Below are 21,150 nucleotides of genomic sequence, written 5' to 3' on the forward strand. Positions count from 1 at the left end.
GGTTGCACTATGGTGCCATGTTCTACAATCTACATAAACAACCAATCAAATGCGGTTTAGTATTCCTTCTATTGTCAAAATTTCACATTTGCAAAGGAACATACACATCATTGATGACGTCACTATTTCTATCTTAGTGCAACTGCTCGTTAACGAATCGGAACATGAGAGGTTAGCATATATTTGTGACGTCATAATGAGTCTTAAAATACTTTCGTTGCGCTTGAGCGTTCCAAAAATGAGCAAAGTGACGTAATAAAACATAAAAACGAAAAAGACGAATTTCATCATAGAATGCATCACAGTGACGTAGATTCCTAAACAATGCAAAACGTGACGTCATAAAACCTTTAAAACAAGATGCAGTGACGCCATATACGACAAAGGCGAAAAGTTGGAGTAGCCGGTCTGCGAAGAAGAATAAAAGGAGAGAAAACGCATCAGGCACGGGCCAGAAGCGACTGGTGCGCTGCGTAGGCGGGTTGGGGTCGGGCGAGGCCTGAACATAAGGCACGTCGTCGTTACAGAGTGCAAATATGTTTAATCGATAAATCGTCGCCACATCGTTTGTTAGTCGCTCAATACACGAAAAATTATTTCGCTTTTTTATGAAAACAGAGCTATTATGTCGTCACAATATCAAACACAATGGTCATTGTGTGAGCGACAAAGAAAATAAATTGTCACATCAGAAGCGAGTTGCGCGTCCAAAAGCCCGCCTTTTTGTCAACCTTTTCATAAGAAAACAGAGAATCCGGGTCTATTGTGACGCTACAATGACAGGAGATAAATCGATTGTTTCATCACAATAAACTTTTGTTTATTCTTTATGACAAGAAGAATAAGGCTCGTTATGTTACCATTGTACAGGGCGACCTGGCGAGCGTTTAGCAAATGTCAAACACGGCCTGGCGTCTCTCTGTTTATTCGAAACACTTTCAATGATTTGGAGAGTCGGAGTCTAAATAATTCAGACTTTTCTCAACCACACTCGCGAGACTCCGGCGTTTGGCAAAGCTATGACGTCACGAAAGTCACGTAAATTACATTACACAACGAAGGAAACCAAGCAACCAAGTTATGACGTCATAAAAACAAACACCGATCGCGTTTGTAACATCATAGGCATCGACACAAACTTGAAATTATGGTTTTCTGAGGCGACCGAACACAAAAATGGCACAAAAACGCGATAAGGCGGACACTGGGTGGCACGGCAACTTAGAGTTCGACGATCCACGGGATTTGTCATGAAATGTCCGCGTATGGCTTAATACGGGTCGGGCTTGTGAAGATTGAAGACGCGCAGAAACGAAAAAGATTTGACGAAGAACACATTACAGCACAGATGGATACAATTCAATTGTCTAAAAGCAGTTCAGAGGCAAAAATGTTCTTTTATAAAAAAGGGTGTAAAATAATTTCGCATACATACGACAAAGAAGCCTGCTTGTGATTGGACAAATTAAGAGGTGGCAGGTTGCCTTGTGCGAGCACCACCGGAACTAAACAAAATTTTGCAATCTGAGTCATTATAAAATCTTGAGACGTTGAAACTTATTCGATTCCAATTTGGACTAAAAATTTTTAAAACAGTCAAATGCAGAAAAAGTGAAAGTAAAATTGTTAAAAATCCTGATAAAAAGTAAAAAACAAACAAGAAGTTCAACGAAAAAAACAAAACACAAAAAAGATCATCCGACGATTTTGGGGAGGACGGTGCGCGTCGTGGTTGCCATGGCGACCGACATATCCTTCGCTTTGCTGCCAGAAGTTTGGCGACTATAGTTATCAGCTGCGCGATGGGGCTGAACCGTTGGAGGCTTGGGTAACCTTCTCCGCAGCCAGGGGTGCCTGAGCGCTTGGGACGGGCTGATACGGGCGGCTGGGTCCCAGTCTAAACACCGCTTCAGGAAATCGGTGAACTGGGGCTCGTCGCAACCCTTTAACGCCGTAACCCACTCCTTAGAGCCGGGGGGGCCCCTCAATTTACCCCGGCGCGACCTGCCGGGTCCCAGGACTGTGCTCCCATCGGAGAGGGTCGTGACCTGGCAGTAGCGTGGGTGACCTTTCGAACTGATGAAATTTTTCGCCCTTTTCGATGAATCGAGCAACCTCCGAGGGGGCATTCCCAGCAGCTCGATGGCGCACGCGAGCTGATCTCCTTCGTCCTCCCCGGGCATTAGGGGGTAGCCGGTGAGGAGTTCGGCGAGAATGCACCCGAAGCTCCACATATCGATCGACATTCCGTACCGCGCGCCCAGGATTACTTCAGGCGCGCGGTAGAAGCGGGACTGGATGTACGTGTACACGCGCTGGTGTTCGTAGCACGACGACCCAAAGTCGATCACCTTAAAAAAACGGCAAAACCTGCTTTAAACGATCGAATCGTTGTTTATCTTAGCGGCAAGCGATGTAATTTTAACGGCCAATAGAATGAGAATAGAATGACGAACGCTCGTTGGTTGTACCTTGATGCCGCTCCTGCCCTGTTGTTTCAACAGGATGTTCTCCGGTTTCAAGTCACAGTGAATAATCCGGTTTCCGTGTAGAGCGTCCAGGCATTGCAATATGGAATGGGCAAACTTTCTCACAAGCTGCAACAAGCGCAAAGACAATGATGAATGGATGCAATAATGACGCTTATACAACTTTGTTGACAACTTTTTGACGCGTTTTCTACTTCGCTAGACGGGTTTTAACCAAATTTCAATTGTAATGGTAAGACTAACACAGAGTGATTGACAGACAAACGACACAAGACGAGATGAAGTGAATTTGGCAGAGGTAATATTTTGAAAAACTTAATTAAACGCCGGACTTGGGATTGAAATGGCGCCAACTCAAGCAAATTTACAATGTTTGACAATAATGAAATCTTTAAGATAAAATAGAAAATCCGGCTAACCTGAAGCGAAAATCCTTGAAATTTATTCTTCTTTATGAGCTCATAGAGGTTTATACTCAGAAGTTCAAAGGTCATGCAAATGTGGTTTCGAAAAGTGAAGCTTTCCATCATGTGTATGATGTTCATCACATTGTCCTGTTCGAAAATACTTGACATGTAACTAGTTTGTCAGAAAATGCTTGTTGTTTATAGACAAAGAAAAGGCGAGAAATAGCTTTAGAGAACCCTTCACATGTAAGTTGAGAGTTACGTAAACCGTAAACAATGGCGTTTGTGTTTGGTCCATTGTCTCACATCGCTAAAACATCTTCAATAAAATCAGGCAATGAAGGTTTTGTGTGAAACGTTTTGACCTAAGCAAGCGCCTTAAGCTCTTCAAGAAAAAGATGACGTTCTATAGACAAGATCCCATGTTAGCGTTATCACATACACTCATGCAGCAGCCTACCTTGTCCTGCTTTCTAAGGTGCTCCAATATCCTGATTTCCTCGGCTGCTTGACGGTGGAATCTCTTCTCATTTCGAACAATCTTAAGTGCGACGTGCTGTTGCATTTTGTGGTCGTAAGCCTTAACTACCTACATGATGCATAGAGGTAAATAAGCTGTTAAGAATAGCCCTGAAGTTAAGCAGCGTAAATGCCTGTGATAAAACGTGACTAATTATCCACTCATGTGTAAGAAAATCCCATGAATTGTTTTAAGTTTTTAAGAATAACAACAAATCTGTGGTTATGGATATTAAATCATGGAGCAACTCAAGTAAATATATCGCAAGAAAATTTTGACATAAAAATTTAGTAGGTTTAGATTCTGACTGTTTGTGTTTATATACATGCTACAAATATTTCATGCAAACACCTAGAAAGCAGAAAACGCAAAAAGAAAACAAACCAACGCTTTAAAAGCAGGATTAGAATTGCACGAATACATACTTGGCCAAAACTCCCTTTGCCAATAACTTTAAGAATCTCATAGCGATATGCAATATGGTCGTGAGGTACGGTAATGTAGGAGCACTGGGCGTCATCGTATCCGTTATTGCTGCCTCCACCTACTACTCCTTGCCTTTTCTTTGCGGTTGAACCGGTGAAATATACGTGCGGATAACTGAAAACTTCGTGATGTTCATACGAGGTTAATTTGTGCATATATTGCTTCATGGCGTGCTCCGGGGTCATGTAGTTCATCGATGAATCCCTATCCCCTTTCGACTTTGCTGAACCCCCTGTCATTGTCGAACCTGAGTCGTTGTGACCCATTGAGTCTTTACGAGCTTGCTGGTGGGCCAAGGCCCTTCGTGCTGGAGACCCATATTGTTGTGATCCATCTTTTGGCTGAAAAGTAACAGTAGCGTTAATTGTTTCATAGCATACCTTGCTGATATTGGAATTAGATTTAATTACTACTGATGGTACTTGACTGCACTTGTATATATTTTACGCAATCTTCAAAAATATCTTATTTTTATCATATTTTCTTTCCCAGTCATTTATTATGTCAATTAACAGTCAACCTGTCCATCTTTCACAGAAGGCAGTGATGAACGACGTTTGTAATTTCCTGACGATGGGGCCGATAAGTTCTTTTTAACTTGCATCATTCCAATCGGATTTGCATTATGGCGTCGAGATCCTACAGTGCCATCTCCATTCTCAAACAACTGCTGAACCTAGAGCAAGTGAAAACATTGAATAAAGCTGCACACATCACATATACACACTTGTTTTTGTTGACATAAATAACTGATATATTAAGCAAAGCAGACTTCTTAATTCCTGAACTCGATAATGTTTACTAAGACATTTTTCTCACAGCTTTATTTTTTCTGTTTGTATGTAAGTTTCCAGACCTTATCTACATGTTCATATTTAAATCACTGTTCTGCGAATGAATGAATACTTTCATTTTCTGCACATTTTATTCGTTGCTTATGCCAGAGACAGCCTGAGCACTGCCTCCTTGCTTGTCAACAACTTAAATTCAAGATATTCGACTCAAACTTCTCAACCATTTAGAGCATAGGAAACAGATTTCTTTTTTAAAATTTAACTGTAATTCTAATTACACACAAATTCATCACATCAAATTCAAAGAAATCCATTTCACTCCCCCACAAGCCTAATTAAAACAAATTAATTGACCATTTTACATGAGCCAGTGGATTTATTTTATGCCTGTCTGGCTTAATTGCCATCAAAACAGCTATGATGACACCATGCCAAGCGAAATACCGCTCAAAATAACAGTGTGTCAGTAGCCCCAAGGCACATTTCACTGATAAAGAACAAAAAACTTTGAATATTTTATGTGCAGCTTCACAAGGCCTTGAATAATTAATAGAAATGATTACATTGGTTACCACTCAAACAGTTGCCAATGGTTCTGTGATCAATATGGGTTCCCATCTTAACAAAGAACCAAAACAGTAAATTCAACAACCATAAACATGTCGATTGGTAAAAGCAACCACAAATTGATTCACTATACACTGGGAAGGTGTCCTTCTAATGCTTAAACTAAATACATAACTTTGGCTTCATAGGCTTGACTGTATAACTCACAATTAGAATTTTTATACTGATTTATGCAACATAAACACAAAACAATAAAAAGCTGCCATTAAACTTTCTCGTATACACTTGAATCAAAGTATCGTGTTTATGTCATAACAATGCAATGCGCAGTTTGATACTTTTAGTGTGAAGAAATATGCGACAAAAAAACAAATACATAAACCGCTAATGACAATCGTACATAAGCGCAGTAAATTCACACAAAACACGATGTGGTCACAAATTCTTACCTGCAAGCCATTTGAAATGTCTCCAATGGTTCCAACGGTCTGGTTCTTGATTGGGGGAAGTCCCACATGACTAGACGGGTCAACCAGGTTGCGCGTGTGAGGCTGGCCATACATCCCGGTGATAATATTCTTGGTCAGCATAGTCTTGTCTTTCTCGTTAACCATTGCTCAATAAAACCATGACCTACCTAGTTAAGTCAACTAACATTATTCCTAATCGGACAACAGTGTTATCTGAAAAAAGATCATGGTGATTTAAAACAGTGCATTATAGGCTTCAGTTATAAATGAAATTTATAAAAATAAAGTTCTTCAAAGCCACACTGGATAAATGCGCTTCAGTATCTCTCTCTATGAGCAATATAACTTAAAGAGGCGTCCTCTTTTCAAAGAGAAGTCGCGGATTTTGTTCGGCGAGTGCTTACGCGTATAATATTAGCCCCGATATCTGGTCCATCTTCAGTGTCCTGTTGCCTTACGTCACCTGACGTCAAACTCTCCACTTGGGTTTATTTAAACGAACTTCTTAAAGCCTGGCGACCAGTGTTTGTTCTTCGGCAGTGCGGGTACTTCTTTCGCATATTGCTCGCTCTATCGCCCACTTTAATAACGGCCAAGTTTTAAGTACAAAGCCAACAATGACAACTCAACCAAAGTTCTGTCTCATTCTTTCTACAGAACTTTTCAATCACAAAACATCATTGAAAACCTACAGTAGACGGACCAGTGTGCTGCAGTGTGGTGGCCTCACATTGCAGCCGTCCATATCGAGCGATACGCACGATCTGCAATATATAAATCGGAGTATGGCATGTGTGACGCCACAACAGGTATAAACTGATAATAACTCTATGTTGCTACTTTTAAATCTTCTGACAGATGGGACAAAAATAAAGACATCACTTCGGCGACGACATATCACGTCACCTATGTCGCATCGGATTAACTGCAAACAGCAAGTTTGGATTAAAGCGGCTGTCACTCAACCGCAACTGAAGTGCTTACCACAAGCAAACCAAACTTTCACGATTTAGTTCCGTGTATTTCCGCGATGAAACAATGCGTGACATTCGAATAACTCATATGCAAAGCTTACTGTCTTCCAACGACTGACACACAGAGACGCAACCAAACACACAACTCATCATGCAGCGGGTTTATAACTATAAAAGGCACGAAATCAAAACTAATTGACTTGGTTGCGATATAAATATAGAACCTACTCAGCAACACAGAGATGACACTAACAGAGGCGTACAACAACCCATATGCGTCTACAGGAACTCGGCTCTGCATATCAATAAGTCATCCTATTTATTCCTTTTATTTGTCAAATGTGAAAAAATAGCTTAACCCGACAAACCACTGAGCACATAGATATCTTAGAGCCGGACAATTCGCTTCAAAACTAAATCGCGGATTCTTGACTTCACAACATGACGAACATCTTTCTTTGGTTTTCAGAATTTAATTCATCAGCGAGATAATAATATCTCCACTCAAGCCGTCTTTCTCGCCACGTCTAACACAACTATATCGGGGCAACTGGGAAATCGTTAATCACGCAACAAACGGAGTTTATTGTGACGTCACAAACAAGAGACAACGTTCAGCTGTTCACGCCAACAATCACTTTTGCGAGTCTGTCTATTCATTGAACTTAGAAGAGATCGTAACAAAGTAACAGGGGTTAGATATAGCAGCCAATCCCAAGTATAACGTTAACATCTTTTTCCAAGCACCATGACGTAACCGAATTAGATGGCCGCATCAGACATGAAGTAAACTCAGCGATGATCCAAAGTGACAATATCGCAAAGCGCGGCTGCATGAAGACGGCCTTGGCAAAATAAGTAAGATGATGTTGAATGCAAAATAACTGCTTTGCCCGACGCTGTTATTAAATAAGCTTCGATGGCAAACGCGCATCTTAATGAACAGTTTCCCAACATAAGGCAAACGTTTGGGAGAAAAATTCTGAAAATCTTTCTGTAACAGCTGCAATATTACGTCATAATGCAACGCGACTGCAATTCTCAGGGGGTGTAAACTGGCAATGACAAAACCACGATTTACTTAAATGGTCCGCCCAAACGTCATAGACGATGAAGCGGTTACTTAAATCTCTTAACGTTAACCGTTGAGGAGGTCGGCGTTTGTTGTGCGACCAACAAAGCGAGCACGTAAGCACACTGGCCCTCAAGTGGTCCTTGTTAGATAAGGGAAACCCACAATTACTGTGGGTGACGGCAATAGTTATTGTAGAGAAATAGAGCACAATTATGACATCATCGAGGACTAATATAGACTGTTTACAACAGCCACGAAAGTCCAAGTAAACAATGTACAATAAACCTTCAACTTAAAATAGAAGAAATGAAAGCTTCCGCTATTTCTGCGATTTCAAATAGGACAGAGAAAGTTAATTGAATGCGCATGACAAACACCGCATTTTTCAACTCAAGGAAATTTAATTAACCATAGTCTTCCAATTGAATGCTCTGCACAGCATTCTATATATGTAATGAACAGTTGACTAACTGGTGTCAATTAACTTGGGATTAACTTTTATATAAATTTTCAAGGTGAATGAGATGAAAGTGTATAATACCTAAGGCACTGTAGCAAAAATACCAGGTAACTACTGCATGTGCCTCACATGGGCAAACCTTAAACTTAAAGTGGTGAGCATAGCAACGCAAAAATCAAACAATCACAAATAAGTCTAATGTATAATTGTATACGTACATACTGTTAATCTATTGACACACTAAAATCATGGTAAAATAAAAAAACAGGTTACAGTTTGGCACTCTGAAGGTTAACTTTAGGCTATATTTTTCGACACTGTGTTGAAAAATATAAAGTTAACCTTCAGAGTGCCAAACTATATCCTGTTTTTTATTTTACTTTAAAATCTGGTTAAGAAGGTTCAGACAACATCAACTTTGTAGACTAAAATCATGAAAATAGCTTACTGTGGACACAAAAGAGATAAATTGAACATAAGTTAAATATAAATAGGTCACGCAGCCTATTGTTATAGCTAGGTGGTTAGGTTAAAAGAATGGATATGCAAAAAGTTGATTTAAGGTATTTAAGGTTTTATTGGAGTTAGATTTAGGTTAGGTTTAGGTTGCTGTATTACACAGCATTCCACTGAACATCTAATATTTAGTGCAAGTCTGTGCAAATATTTAAATCTAAACTTGGACCTGAAAATCATGATCGTTTGATCCTACCAAAGCAAAACCGTTTCCAATTGAAGTTGCAGATTATTTTCGTCAAGGTGAATTTCTTTTTCTTCTGCACATTGAAGAGATAATCACATGATCACATGATCACATGCATAGTTTGAATCTGTGGTAGTGTGCTAATGAAATTGAAAATCTAAAACAGAACCAAAAAATCTAAGTGCCGTCAGACTATCAAACAGCCAGCTTAAGCTCATGTAAATGAACAATACACCTTCATAAACTTAAAAGCTAACATTATATGGGATACAATATGAATGTTAAAGAAAATAGTTAGTTGATTGCGATATTAAGTGATGATTAATCGTTTATATTTCCATAAGAAGTAATTTTCTAACATTCATCATGTAAAATAGGTCTGGAAGACTTCAAGCTTTTAGACTGTAGCAGTCCCTGTGTTGTCGTTATAAGTGCATATTGTCAACATAATAACATACTCAGACAAATTCTGGCAATACTCAGATATTATAGTTAACCCACAACCACAAAGTAGCCCATACAAATAATAAAAACCTTTAACAAACTGACGAGAGAAGTACATATGTATATATACGTAAAAGAAACGTATTTCCTTTGGTCAGTATCTCAGAACAAACTCAATTAGGTTGAGTCCAACTTCAGTTTGTATGATAACTTTGGATTCAGTTCACATTTTGATCTCGTGTACTTTTGCACTTCGACATCAAGATCTAGTAAAAAAGTATTGTTACATCATAATTTCTCATCTATTACATCGTAACTCCTTCCTATTCAGGTATTCATATGGAAGCGCAAAGGCATAAGAGACTATATATTCCAACAAATCAAAACATTTTGTTCTGTACTTGCATGATCATGAGCCCATCATGAAGAGTACAGTGTAATGAATACTGTGACTACTAAGTTTGCAAAGCACACGCAAAATGCTCAACCAGTAATAGCCTAATCATTTTAGCTCCCGAGACTCTGTAATAAACACAAAACTCAGTTATTTTTACTTTAAACTGAAACTAATTGATAACCTATTGAACAGCTACGATGTTCGCAAGTAGGTCAATTGTAAGTGTGGAAGATCTTACGGCCATACTAGAAACTTAGCATTCTGGCCATATATTGGCAAACTTTAACAATGATTTTAATTCACCAGCAACATACATCAAATTGTTATTTGTATTCATTAGTCAGACCTCCAGTATTTTTGCACTCACTACCAAGATTAAACATTAAAGGTTCATTTCATCAGAACTTTTTCACCATTACCTCACAACTCCTTCTCATTCATGCCTTCACATAGGAGAGTAAAAGTACAAGAGACCCCGCAAATCTAGATACCAAAAGAATTACAACCATATTATGATTCGTTAAGAGCAGAAAAGCTGCAACCCTGAGTGAAAAATGTGTGACCTACTCGAGTGAGATTCATCAACGTGCACGCTGCCTAATGCTGGAAATTTTTGTCTTCTCTCTAATTTATATTTAGATAAAAACGTTGGGCTCTAGTGCAGAAGTGCACAGCCACAGAATACATTTGTATACTAGTCCCCAGGTAATCTAAATGTGACATCGTTTGGTTGTGCACTTCTGCACTAAGAGTCTAAATGATTTAGGAAAACATATCTAGCTCAACAGATGGTTTACACGAATAGATATCAAATGAGGGCAGTAGTTACCCAAGCCAATTACCAAAACCAACAGATGAGTTGTCAAGACTCAACATGGTGATTGCAACTCAATAGACATCGTATAAGCGGTAGTATTGCTTATGTTCTTGGTTATTCGTATAATTGAGAAAGCATATAGCACCTATAATAAAAACGTTTTCTTGTCACTATTTCTCTAGTATGCATAATATAAAAACCTTTCAGCCGACAAAATTTCCCTTCCTAAAAGGGTCTAGTATACAAGTATAGTATAAAGTATAGCATACAAATGTATTCTGTGGTTGTGTACTTCTGCATTAGAACCCAACTTTTTTATCTAGTATAGCCTACTAGACCCATTCTTCATACTTTTTCAAGTAAGCTTAATATACTCAGCCAATGCTGGTTAAGCTGGTACACCTACTAAAATAAGTACTGACAGTCTGATCTGTCTATGTAGGCCTAGACTCGAAAGGCCAAGGTAGTTCACTTTGGTTCAAAAACGTGCCCATAGGCTAGTACCGGTAAAACGTGATTTTCAGCTAAATTATGGAAATATCGTTGCAGACAAAATTTAAATAAGCGACTAATTTCACATTAAGCTACAGGCTTTTCAGTGTGGTTCAATATCAAACATTTTAAGACTGAAACTGAAAGGCAAACAAACTAAAATACAAATACCAAATATGGTTCAAAAGCAAGTTCTTCTTTTTCAAATTTAAACATTAGTTAGCACCAAACTGAGATATCATAAACTCCTACTAAATGTTCTGATTCACGCTACTCATACCAACTAATTACAACTCACAAGGTTAACAAGTAAATTATATTTCTTATCAAAAACCAGTTAATTTCAGAATTTCTCTCCTGACATTTCGGATCTGGCATTAAAATCAAACGTCATAAACACACTGACGTCATAGCAACAGCCAACTGAAAGTAGTCTCGACGCAGAAAATACAATATTTATACCATATTTCGCCTTTTACAATATTACTTTTAAACAAAGGGATTTTTTATTTTTTGATTATTACTATAGGGATGGTAGGTACATTTCATTTTAGACACACAAGATCAAAATGCTGCAAAGTATGCGATACGGCACGCTTTCAATTGTATGCTAGCAAGTAGTTTTTAATGAGTACGAGTACGCCTATATGGTTTTGTATTATTTTCAATTTTGTAACAAAAGAAATAATTATTCAATGTTTTTAACCAAATTACCCATAAAACTGAATAGATTAATCAAAGCGAAGTTACTTTGACTTTTTCGTCTCAACCGTTCCAAAAGTAACGTGCGATATCACCAATTACTTCAGGTCCCCATTTAGAGTTGCCGCATGACAGTTAGCATTCCACCAGGCGTGATGCATTTGAGTAGAGTTGTCATTACTGTACACAAAAAGAAATAAGACTAAAAACTTTGGCTTCATATGGTTGGTTTGGACAGTTTGGAAGACGTAGTTTACACTTTTGTAATCATCTCAGTCAAAATGAAAGTTCACACTTCCACGAAATCTTTTCTCAAACACCTGGAAAACGCTCGATGAGAAAACAGAAAATATCCATGCTTGTAAACTGGCAAAATAATTTAACAGATTAACAAAGGAAATAAAATATCAAACATAAAGTGGCTTAATTTGGAACGTCTAAACGTTGTCTTAAATGGGCTGAAAAAGTTATTTGTTGTTCTTATTCATGTCTCAGCTATACAGTACAAATGGGCAGATACAAAAAGTATATAATTGATTGAATTGAATCATAATTACTGGCTGTGTTTGTTACTATGTTTAAAACAAATTTTAACATATAAAATATCGCATCGTTGATTTGTAAATCCCGTGAGTGACCCACATCTCTTTTTTGCCGAAACTCCATAAAATAACTTCTCAGCTTGTAAAACCGGGCTTGGGTTAGACCTACTGCATGTGAAGGTCTCGAAGTATAACTTAATTATGTTTTACGAGTTACAAATTTTGAATTACTTATAACATGCACAATCTAAAACAAACTCGGCAGAATCGAAGTTTATCACAGTTGCTTACAATATACAGGACGACACAAACTTATGATGAATTGCTACGGCTTGAAATAAGCTCACATAAGATATAGTATGTGCGACTGAATTGCGTCAGGCAGACACTAAATTACGTTAACGCTAAGTGTCGCTAGCGAGCAATAAAAGATTTAATTTAGACAAACAAACGTTGCAGGTTTCTATGCGATGAAAATGAAACATTTCTATGGACATTTGTAGATGAAAAGTAAGTTATTAAAAATTAATCATTTGTTAAATATAGAAACCAACAAATCAGATCGCAGCGCAACTCCATGCTTGGAGTGCTTCGTTCCAACCTGTCAATTCATAATCGTTGTTTCGACCCAAATTTTCTATATCTTTTTTATAGCGAGGTTTAGAGATAATTTTTATTGACATCGCCACATGCTTTTAGTTAGATTTAGTGACATTTACCCTCTAAATAGCGCCATGTACACAACTATTTAGTCTAGGTACGAGCTTAGTTTTGGTGTGCTGACGTGTGTTTAATATCTCACTTATATGAAGTGATGTTCAACAAGCTATCCTAATAAGAGCAAGACAATAGGCGTGAAAAGTTTTCGTGCAAGTATTCTGCGAAATTCTCTGACACACCACACTTCATTAACAAGGACTTAGTGACGTGCATGTGTAACAATGTACTCTGACACAGCAGACTTTGTTAAAATTTTACGATTCCTTCCTCAGGCGGAAAGCGATTTCGTGAAAAATGACCGCGCTTGCCAACAACTTTTTTGTTCCTCCAAGGCTAGGTTAGTTTTCTTTCTGATTCAGCAAGCACTTCTTTGATCAGAAGCCTTGGCCGTGCTAGACTGGTGTTAGGTTAGTTGCTTTTCAGCTGAGATAACTGAAGGATGGAATTTTTACCGTTTCCAATCTGGCAACATCTGGGAAGTGTTTTTATTATTACAACTCTTATAACTGTCCTTGGTCCTAATTTCTTTCGACCAACATTGAGCACATTCAACGATCTGACCGATAAAAAGAGAAAAGCATTTGTTCTCGAGTAAGTTGGTGAAATATTTCGTTTCACTTTGAGAGGAAATCGCTCCGTTTTTTTTTAGATGTTTTTAACATGAAAGAAATAGAAAGTGCTAATAACGGCATTGTTTATTTAAAAGCAATCTTTTTCTATAGATATGTAAGTACTATAACACTAGCTAATACATAGCATAAGCCCAATCCCAGTCTATACAATGACAGTGTGTAGCTGTACTGTGGGTGCTAAGGTTGTTAAATGTGCGTGATATGTTTCCTTGCAGGTTGGTGTTCTTTTTGGGTGCGTCAGTTTCAAGTTTTTACAGCTTGTACTTAATTGTATTTGGTGGCAATCCCATCCAAGACCAAACTGGGTGAGGAAAAGTCAAAATCATTTTCGCGTGTGTACCCTATGACGTAATTGTTGTCTTGCGAGAAATAGGATTACAGCAAGAGATTTGTTTTTACAAAAATCTTCGAGTGACTTTTTAACGTTTATCCTTTAGCTTTGTTTTGTGTTTTTCCAGAAGTTCAGCTTTGGATCAATGGTTGCTTTTCTCTGGCGGAGAAGGACTTTTGGGAGGTTGAATTGGTTTCAAAATTAAACGTGTTATAATACCAAAAAAGTACTTTTATTTTACACTTGTCATTTGATCCATTTCCAGGACTCCGTTGGAATGTGATTTTCCCATTTGTTTATCCTGTCGTTGACGTGGATACGGTTTTCCGGTTGATGTGGAGGTTGAACCCAGCTCAACCCGCGCTAATTCATGGCGCTTATGTGCTTCTAATGACATTTCTGCTACTTCCGGCAAGTTTTTATGCTCATAATTTTCACACGAATAGAATGCACTGAATACTTTGTCGCTGATATTAATAAGGATATTCCGCATAATGACAAACTGCAACTTTTCGGAAACAGTAATTTCTTCATAGGTGGACAAAACCATTCTCCATTTTTGCAGTTTAAGAATTATGACCATCGTACCAAGTCCTCTATTTATACTGAAGTGAGCAAAATGCAGTTTTGAAGAACTTATTTTGCTCTTCCTTAGCTTTTTGCATTACTCAAAGTATACTTAATCTAACTAAGTGATAATGTAGAAGTTAGCATAAAAGTTTTTGGTGTATTTTTAGTTAGCATTTAGCCTTTATACGCTTTTTTCTTGGCTTTTTATTTCAGAAATATGATGGGTCGATTGGAACTAGATTACTCGTCGCTGTGCTTAGGAGTTAAACTTGTGGGATTTTTTTGTGAATTCCACATTCGGATTGTCACGATACCAATTTATTACATCCTGCTGTTTACCATGGCTGAACCTTCTCGCGGACTATTTCTGTGAGTTTATATTTATCAGTCATTCCTGCCATCACCGTTATTCCAAAGAACACAGGTCTTTTGAAATATTGTCTTCTAACAATATTGAAATTTATCACTGTATTTTTACTTCTATGTAACGACTGTCTCCGGTATGCAGAATTATCATCTGAGCAATTTTCTTCTTTGCAGGAGTTATTACAGCGTTCGTTTTTGGCTTGCTTTCGGAGTGGCCGTTGATCTAATGAATATATACTACTTTATCGGTATATGCAAGTTCTATTGGAATGAGATTTGTATTCAGAAGAGGAAAAAAAACCGGCAAACACACAGAGGTTTGTTAAAGTTTTTGCGAGTACTTAAGAAAACTAAAGAATATTGCGTGATTTTCTTGTAACATTTTTACGGTCAGCTACAAGGGTACAGACTAGAAGACGATAAGCAGCAAGACGAATGAGCAAGCAAGAGTCGAAAAGGCAAAGACTTAAAGGATGAAATTGAAACCTTGCGTTTTTGAAATTTGGCTTGTTATACAAAATCGTGACGTCATGTAATTGAATCGTGAAGTCTTTTTTCTTTTCATATGTAACTTAAATTATACCAAACTATTTCCATAATATAATTGTGTTGTGGACACTTTTTTGTGCCTTCATTTACTTTCCAAAACTGCAAATAAAAAATTGCTGCAACACTTGAAGAGACCCTTTATGGCTTATGGCAAGGGTGTCCAACCTTTTTGGCCAAAGTGCCACATGCGATTTACGAATGATTGCGCGGGCCACTTGAATGTTTACTGCTAATTTCTAATTAAAACCCTCACACCAAAATTCTAATCTTAGATATACGAATTATCCTCTTTTACAATTATAAGAACAATAAACATATCAAGATATAGTAAATTCAACAAAGTTTTTACTACACGTCGACATTTCAATGTAAAGTTTGGCACTGTTTTTCTCTACAAGTTTGGCAATATTCGGTGAGATGGACGATGTAGCAATGCGAAGCGAGTTTTCAATATGGCTGTCAGAAATTAGTAAACAAACAATAAATGCCAATTTCTCGGAATGTAAGTTCGCCATAAATTACGTAGGCGATTCAGTTGATAGTATAAGTCATTTCAAAAATAACCGCGCGGGCTACTCAGAACCTTCCCGCGGGCTAATTGGCGGGCCACGGGTTCGACACCCCTGACTTATGGTATCTTTACTTAAATTACCTGTGAAATTGTCTGACTCTGTTTTAGCCTACCGCTAGAGTACTCTAGCCTTTCGTCGGCCGAAAGTGGTTTATATTACTAAAGAAATAGTGGACAAAAAACTTTTTTATTATAGGTACTGACTGTACACTTTCTCAATAATGGAATTAACCAAGAACATAAACAATTCTACCGCTCATAAGATGTCTATTGTGTTGCAATCACCATGTCAAGTTTTGACCACTCATCTGTTGATTTTAGTCACTCACTTGGCTAAATGCTGCCCTCATATTGTATCTACCCGTATAAACCATTTTTAGGCTAGATATGTTTTCCTATCATTTAACTGTACGGTACGTACGGTAAATACGGTATATAAATACGGTAAATACGGTACGTACGTAACGTAGTAGTTTCTCGCTGACCCAAAGCCCGAATGTGTGCAATCACTTTGGAACCGGACAATACACGTTAATTTAGTTAGAAAGCGGGATCTCCGATAATCTTGCGCATAAATGTAGAACGCCGGGTTAAAAATTTGCAAAAATGTTTCATGAAAGTTTTAAAACTCTATCTTATTTTGATCGTTATTAACTTAGCTGAGCCATGCAAGCCTGTGATTATTAAGGGAGATTATAGTAGGCCTATACAAATCGAATAGAATTCTTATTTACAGACGTCTGCTTTACGAAACATTACGTCAATGATAGATAACATTGTGTACTATTAACTTTCTGTTTTCCGTTTTAAGTCGTGACATAAATATCGCACCTGCCTATCTTGCGTGAGTTATGCACAGCTGTTCAATGCATTCGTTCTACCATGATCAACGCTGTAACATGGACATCTTTATGCTGTTGCTGTGCTAATGTTTTGTGCAATTGTAATTGTTCAAAGAAACTTCAATATAATGGGTATATAGTTGTTATTCCTATGCAACCATTGTTGAACTCTATTTGAATAAGTGTCAAGATAGACAACTTTATTGTCATCTTCACAAGGTAACAAGGACTTTGATCCTATAATATAGCAGTTGAGAACAAGTCATTATAATATTGATCACTGCTAATTGAAGCCTGTCATCAGACAATAAGCCGTCAAGGTGAACAATTAAACCTGTGGGTGAGAAAAGCAGACAACGACCTCATGAGTCTCATATATCATCACCCGCAATAAACATTTCAACAGCAAATTAATATTGTAATGGAGTGGGTCAACCTCTCAAGTTCAGGTGCCATATACCCACTTTTCATTAAAAGCCTATGGGTGCGCACACCTATGGATCGACTCTATACATCGCACTTCGCTTGGCACACGTCAGAGCAATGTTCTGTAGCAACAAATCATATCTGAGCGGCTCGTCACCCGTGCATGATGACGTCATAAGGAGATTTTGAAGAACGCAAGAATCAGAGACTGAAGCAAATTGTGAGAGGACGAAACCGGAATGCCGCGGGTCACGTGATCAAATTTTAATCGATATTTAAATCAATAGGAACGGTGGGAGCGTAGAGGCACAAATCTTTCTATGCTTCGTATGATTAAAACGTACGCAGACACTAAATTACGTTAACGCTAAGTGTCGCTAGCGAGCAATAAAAGATTTAATTTAGACAAACAAACGTTGCAGGTTTCTATGCGATGAAAATGAAACATTTCTATGGACATTTGTAGATGAAAAGTAAGTTATTAAAAATTAATCATTTGTTAAATATAGAAACCAACAAATCAGATCGCAGCGCAACTCCATGCTTGGAGTGCTTCGTTCCAACCTGTCAATTCATAATCGTTGTTTCGACACACATTTTCTATATCTTTTTTATAGCGAGGTTTAGAGATAATTTTTATTGACATTGCCACATGCTTTTAGTCAGATTTAGTGACATTTACCCTCTAAATAGCGCCATGTACTTAACTATTTAGTCTAGGTACGAGCTTAGTTTTGGTGTGCTGACGTGTGTTTAATATCTCACTTATATGAAGTGATGTTCAGCAAGCTATCCTAATAAGAGCAAGACAATAGGCGTGAAAAGTTTTCGTGCAAGTATTCTGCGAAATTCTCTGACACACCACACTTCATTAAAAAGGACTTAGTGACGTGTGTGTGTGTAACAATGTACTCTGACACAGCAGACTTTGTTAAAATTTTACGATTCCTTCCTCAGGCGGAAAGCAATTTCGTGATAATGACCGCGCTTGCCAACAACTTTTTTGTTCCTCCAAGGCTCGGTTAATTTTCTTTCTGATTCAGCAAGCACTTCTTTGATCAGAAGCTTAGGTCGTGCTATACTGATGTTAGGTTAGTTGCTTGTCCGCTGAGATAACTGAAGGATGGAATTTTTACCGTTTCCAATCTGGCAACATCTGGGAAGTGTACTCGTTATTACAACTCTTATAAAAGTCCTTGGTCCTAAGTTCTTTCGACCAACATTGAGCACATTCGACGATCTAACCGATAAAAAGAGAAAAGCATTTGTTCTCGAGTAAGTTGGTAAAATATTTCGTTTCACTTCGAGAGGAAATCGCTCCGTTATTTTAGATGTTTTTAAAATGAAAGAAATAGAAAGTGCTGATAACGGCCTTGTTTATTTAAAAGCAATCTTTTTCTATAGATATGTAAGTACTATAACACTATCTGATACAAACCAAGCCTAAGCCCAATCCCAGTCTATACAATGACAGTGTGTAGCTGTACTGTGGGTGCTAAGGTTGTTAAATGTGTGAGATATGTTTCCTTGCAGGTTGGTGTTCTTTTTGGGTGCGTCAGTTTCAAGTTTTTACCTCTTGTACTTAATTGTATTTGGTGGCAATCCCATCCAAGACCAAACTGGGTGAGGAAAAGTCAAAATCCTTTTCGCGTGTGTACCCTATGACGTAATTGTTGTCTTGCGAGAAATAGGATTACAGCAAGAGATTTGCCTTTACAAAAATCTTCGAGTAACTTTTTAACGTTTATCTTTTATCTTTGTTTTGTGTTTTTCCAGAAGTTCAGCTTTGGATAAATGGTTGCTTTTCTCGGGCGGAGAAGGACTTTTTGCAGGTTGAATTGGTTTCAAAATTAAACGCGTTATAATACCAAAAAAGTACTTTTATTTTACGCTTGTCATTTGATCCGTTTCCAGGACTCCGTTGGAAGGTGATTTTCCCATTTCTTTATCCTGTCTTTGAAGTGGATACGGTTTTCCGGTTGATGTGGAGGTTGAACCCAGTTCAACCTGCGCTAATTCACGGCGCTTACGTGCTTTTAATGACATTTCTGCTACTTCCGGCAAGTTTTTATGCTCCTAATTTTCACACGAATAGAATACACTGAATACTTTGTCGCTGATATTAATAAGGATATTCCGCATTATGACAAACTGTAACTTTTCGGAAACTGTAATTTCTTTATAGGTGGACAAAACCATTCTCCATTTCTGCAGTTTAAGAATTATGACCATCATACCAAGTCCTCTATTTATACTGAAGTGAGCAAAATGCAGTTTTAAAGAACTTATTTTGGTCTTCTTTAAGCTTTTTGCATTACTCAAAGTATACTTAATCTTTAACTAAGTGATAATGTAGAAGTTAGCATAAAAGTTTTTGGTGTATTTATAGTTAGAATTTAGCCTTTATACGCTTTTTTCTTTGCTTTTTATTTCAGAAATATGATGGGTCGATTGGAATTAGATTACTGGTCGCTGTGCTTAGGAGTTAAACTTGTGGGATTTTTTTGTGAATTCCACATTCGGATCGTCACGATACCAATTTATTACATCCTGCTGTTTACCATGGCTGAAACTTCGCGCGGACTATTTCTGTGAGTTTATATTTATCAGTCATTCCTGCCATCACCGTTATTCCAAAGAACATACGTCTTTTGAAAAAACGCCTGTTTGTGAAGCTTAAGTTTAAACTAACAACATTGAAATTTATCACTGTATTTTTACTTCTATGTAACGACTGTGTCCGGCTTGCATAATTATCATCTGAGCAATTTTGTTCTTTGCAGGAGTTATTACAGCGTTCGTTTTTGGCTTGCTTTCGGTGTGGCCGTTGATCTAATGAATATATACTACTTTATCTGTATATGCAAGTTCTATTGGAATGAGATTTATATTCAGAAGAGGAAAAAAAACACGCAAACACACAGAGGTTTGTTAAAGTTTTTGCGAGTACTTAAGAAAACAAAGAATATTGCGTGATTTTCTTGTAACATTTTTACGGTCAGCTGCAAGGGTACAGACTAGAAGACGATAAGCAGCAAGACGAATGAGCAAGCAAGAGTCGAAAAGGCAAAGACTGGAAGGATGAAATTAAAACCTTGCGTTTTGAAATTTGGCTTGTTATACAAAAACGTGACGTCTTGTAATAGAATATTGAAGTCTTTTTCTTTTCATATATAACTTAAATTATACCAAACTATTTCCATAATATATTTGTGTTGTGGACACTTTTTTGTGCCTTTATTTACTTTTCATAACTTGCAAATAAAAAATTGCTGCCACACTTGAAGAGACTCTTTATGGCTTATGGTATCTTTACTTAAATTACCTGTGAAATTGTCTGACTCTGTTTTAGCCTACCGCTAGAGTACTCTAGCCTTTCGTCGGCCGAAAGTGGTTTATATTACTAAAGAAATAGTGGACAAAAAACTTTTTTGTTATAGGTACTGACTGTACACTTTCTCAATAATGGAATTAACCAAGAACATAAACAATTCTACCGCTCATAAGATGTCTATTGTGTTGCAATCACCATGTCAAGTTTTGACCACTCATCTGTTGATTTTAGTCACTCACTTGGCTAAATGCTGCCCTCATATTGTATCTACCCGTGTAAACCATTTTTAGGCTAGATATGTTTTCCTATCATTTAACTGTACGGTACGTACGGTAAATACGGTATATAAATACGGTAAATACGGTACGTACGTAACGTAGTAGTTTCTCGCTGACCCAAAGCCCGAATGTGTGCAATCACTTTGGAACCGGACAATACACGTTAATTTAGTTAGAAAGCGGGATCTCCGA

The 21,150-nt window shown here is 37.6% G+C and overlaps 3 protein-coding genes across 3 annotated transcripts; 2 read left to right on the forward strand and 1 right to left on the reverse strand.

Moving 5' to 3' along the window:
* Positions 1–50: 50 nt before the first annotated feature.
* Positions 51–5,972, reverse strand: LOC143449358 (dual specificity tyrosine-phosphorylation-regulated kinase 2-like). The gene is made up of 7 exons (XM_076949523.1): positions 5,713–5,972; positions 4,423–4,578; positions 3,842–4,243; positions 3,357–3,485; positions 2,909–3,043; positions 2,472–2,597; positions 51–2,351 (listed from the first exon to the last, which is right to left on the reverse strand). The coding sequence occupies exons 1-7, from the start codon at positions 5,875–5,877 to the stop codon at positions 1,695–1,697; spliced, it is 1,770 nt and encodes a 589-aa protein (XP_076805638.1). The 5' UTR covers positions 5,878–5,972; the 3' UTR covers positions 51–1,694.
* Positions 5,973–13,423: 7,451 nt separating this feature from the next.
* Positions 13,424–15,631, forward strand: LOC143449565 (uncharacterized). The gene is made up of 8 exons (XM_076949817.1): positions 13,424–13,650; positions 13,907–13,996; positions 14,150–14,205; positions 14,288–14,433; positions 14,559–14,632; positions 14,806–14,961; positions 15,133–15,275; positions 15,353–15,631. Exons 1-8 carry the CDS (start codon positions 13,499–13,501, stop codon positions 15,379–15,381), a joined length of 846 nt encoding a protein of 281 aa, XP_076805932.1. The 5' UTR covers positions 13,424–13,498; the 3' UTR covers positions 15,382–15,631.
* Positions 15,632–18,392: 2,761 nt separating this feature from the next.
* LOC143449566 (uncharacterized) lies at positions 18,393–20,620 on the forward strand. The gene is made up of 8 exons (XM_076949818.1): positions 18,393–18,621; positions 18,880–18,969; positions 19,123–19,178; positions 19,261–19,406; positions 19,532–19,605; positions 19,782–19,937; positions 20,130–20,272; positions 20,349–20,620. Exons 1-8 carry the CDS (start codon positions 18,470–18,472, stop codon positions 20,375–20,377), a joined length of 846 nt encoding a protein of 281 aa, XP_076805933.1. The 5' UTR covers positions 18,393–18,469; the 3' UTR covers positions 20,378–20,620.
* Positions 20,621–21,150: the final 530 nt, after the last annotated feature.

The sequence above is a fragment of the Clavelina lepadiformis genome, chromosome 3 (assembly GCF_947623445.1).
Source record: "Clavelina lepadiformis chromosome 3, kaClaLepa1.1, whole genome shotgun sequence".
NCBI classification, from domain to species: domain Eukaryota; kingdom Metazoa; phylum Chordata; class Ascidiacea; order Aplousobranchia; family Clavelinidae; genus Clavelina; species Clavelina lepadiformis.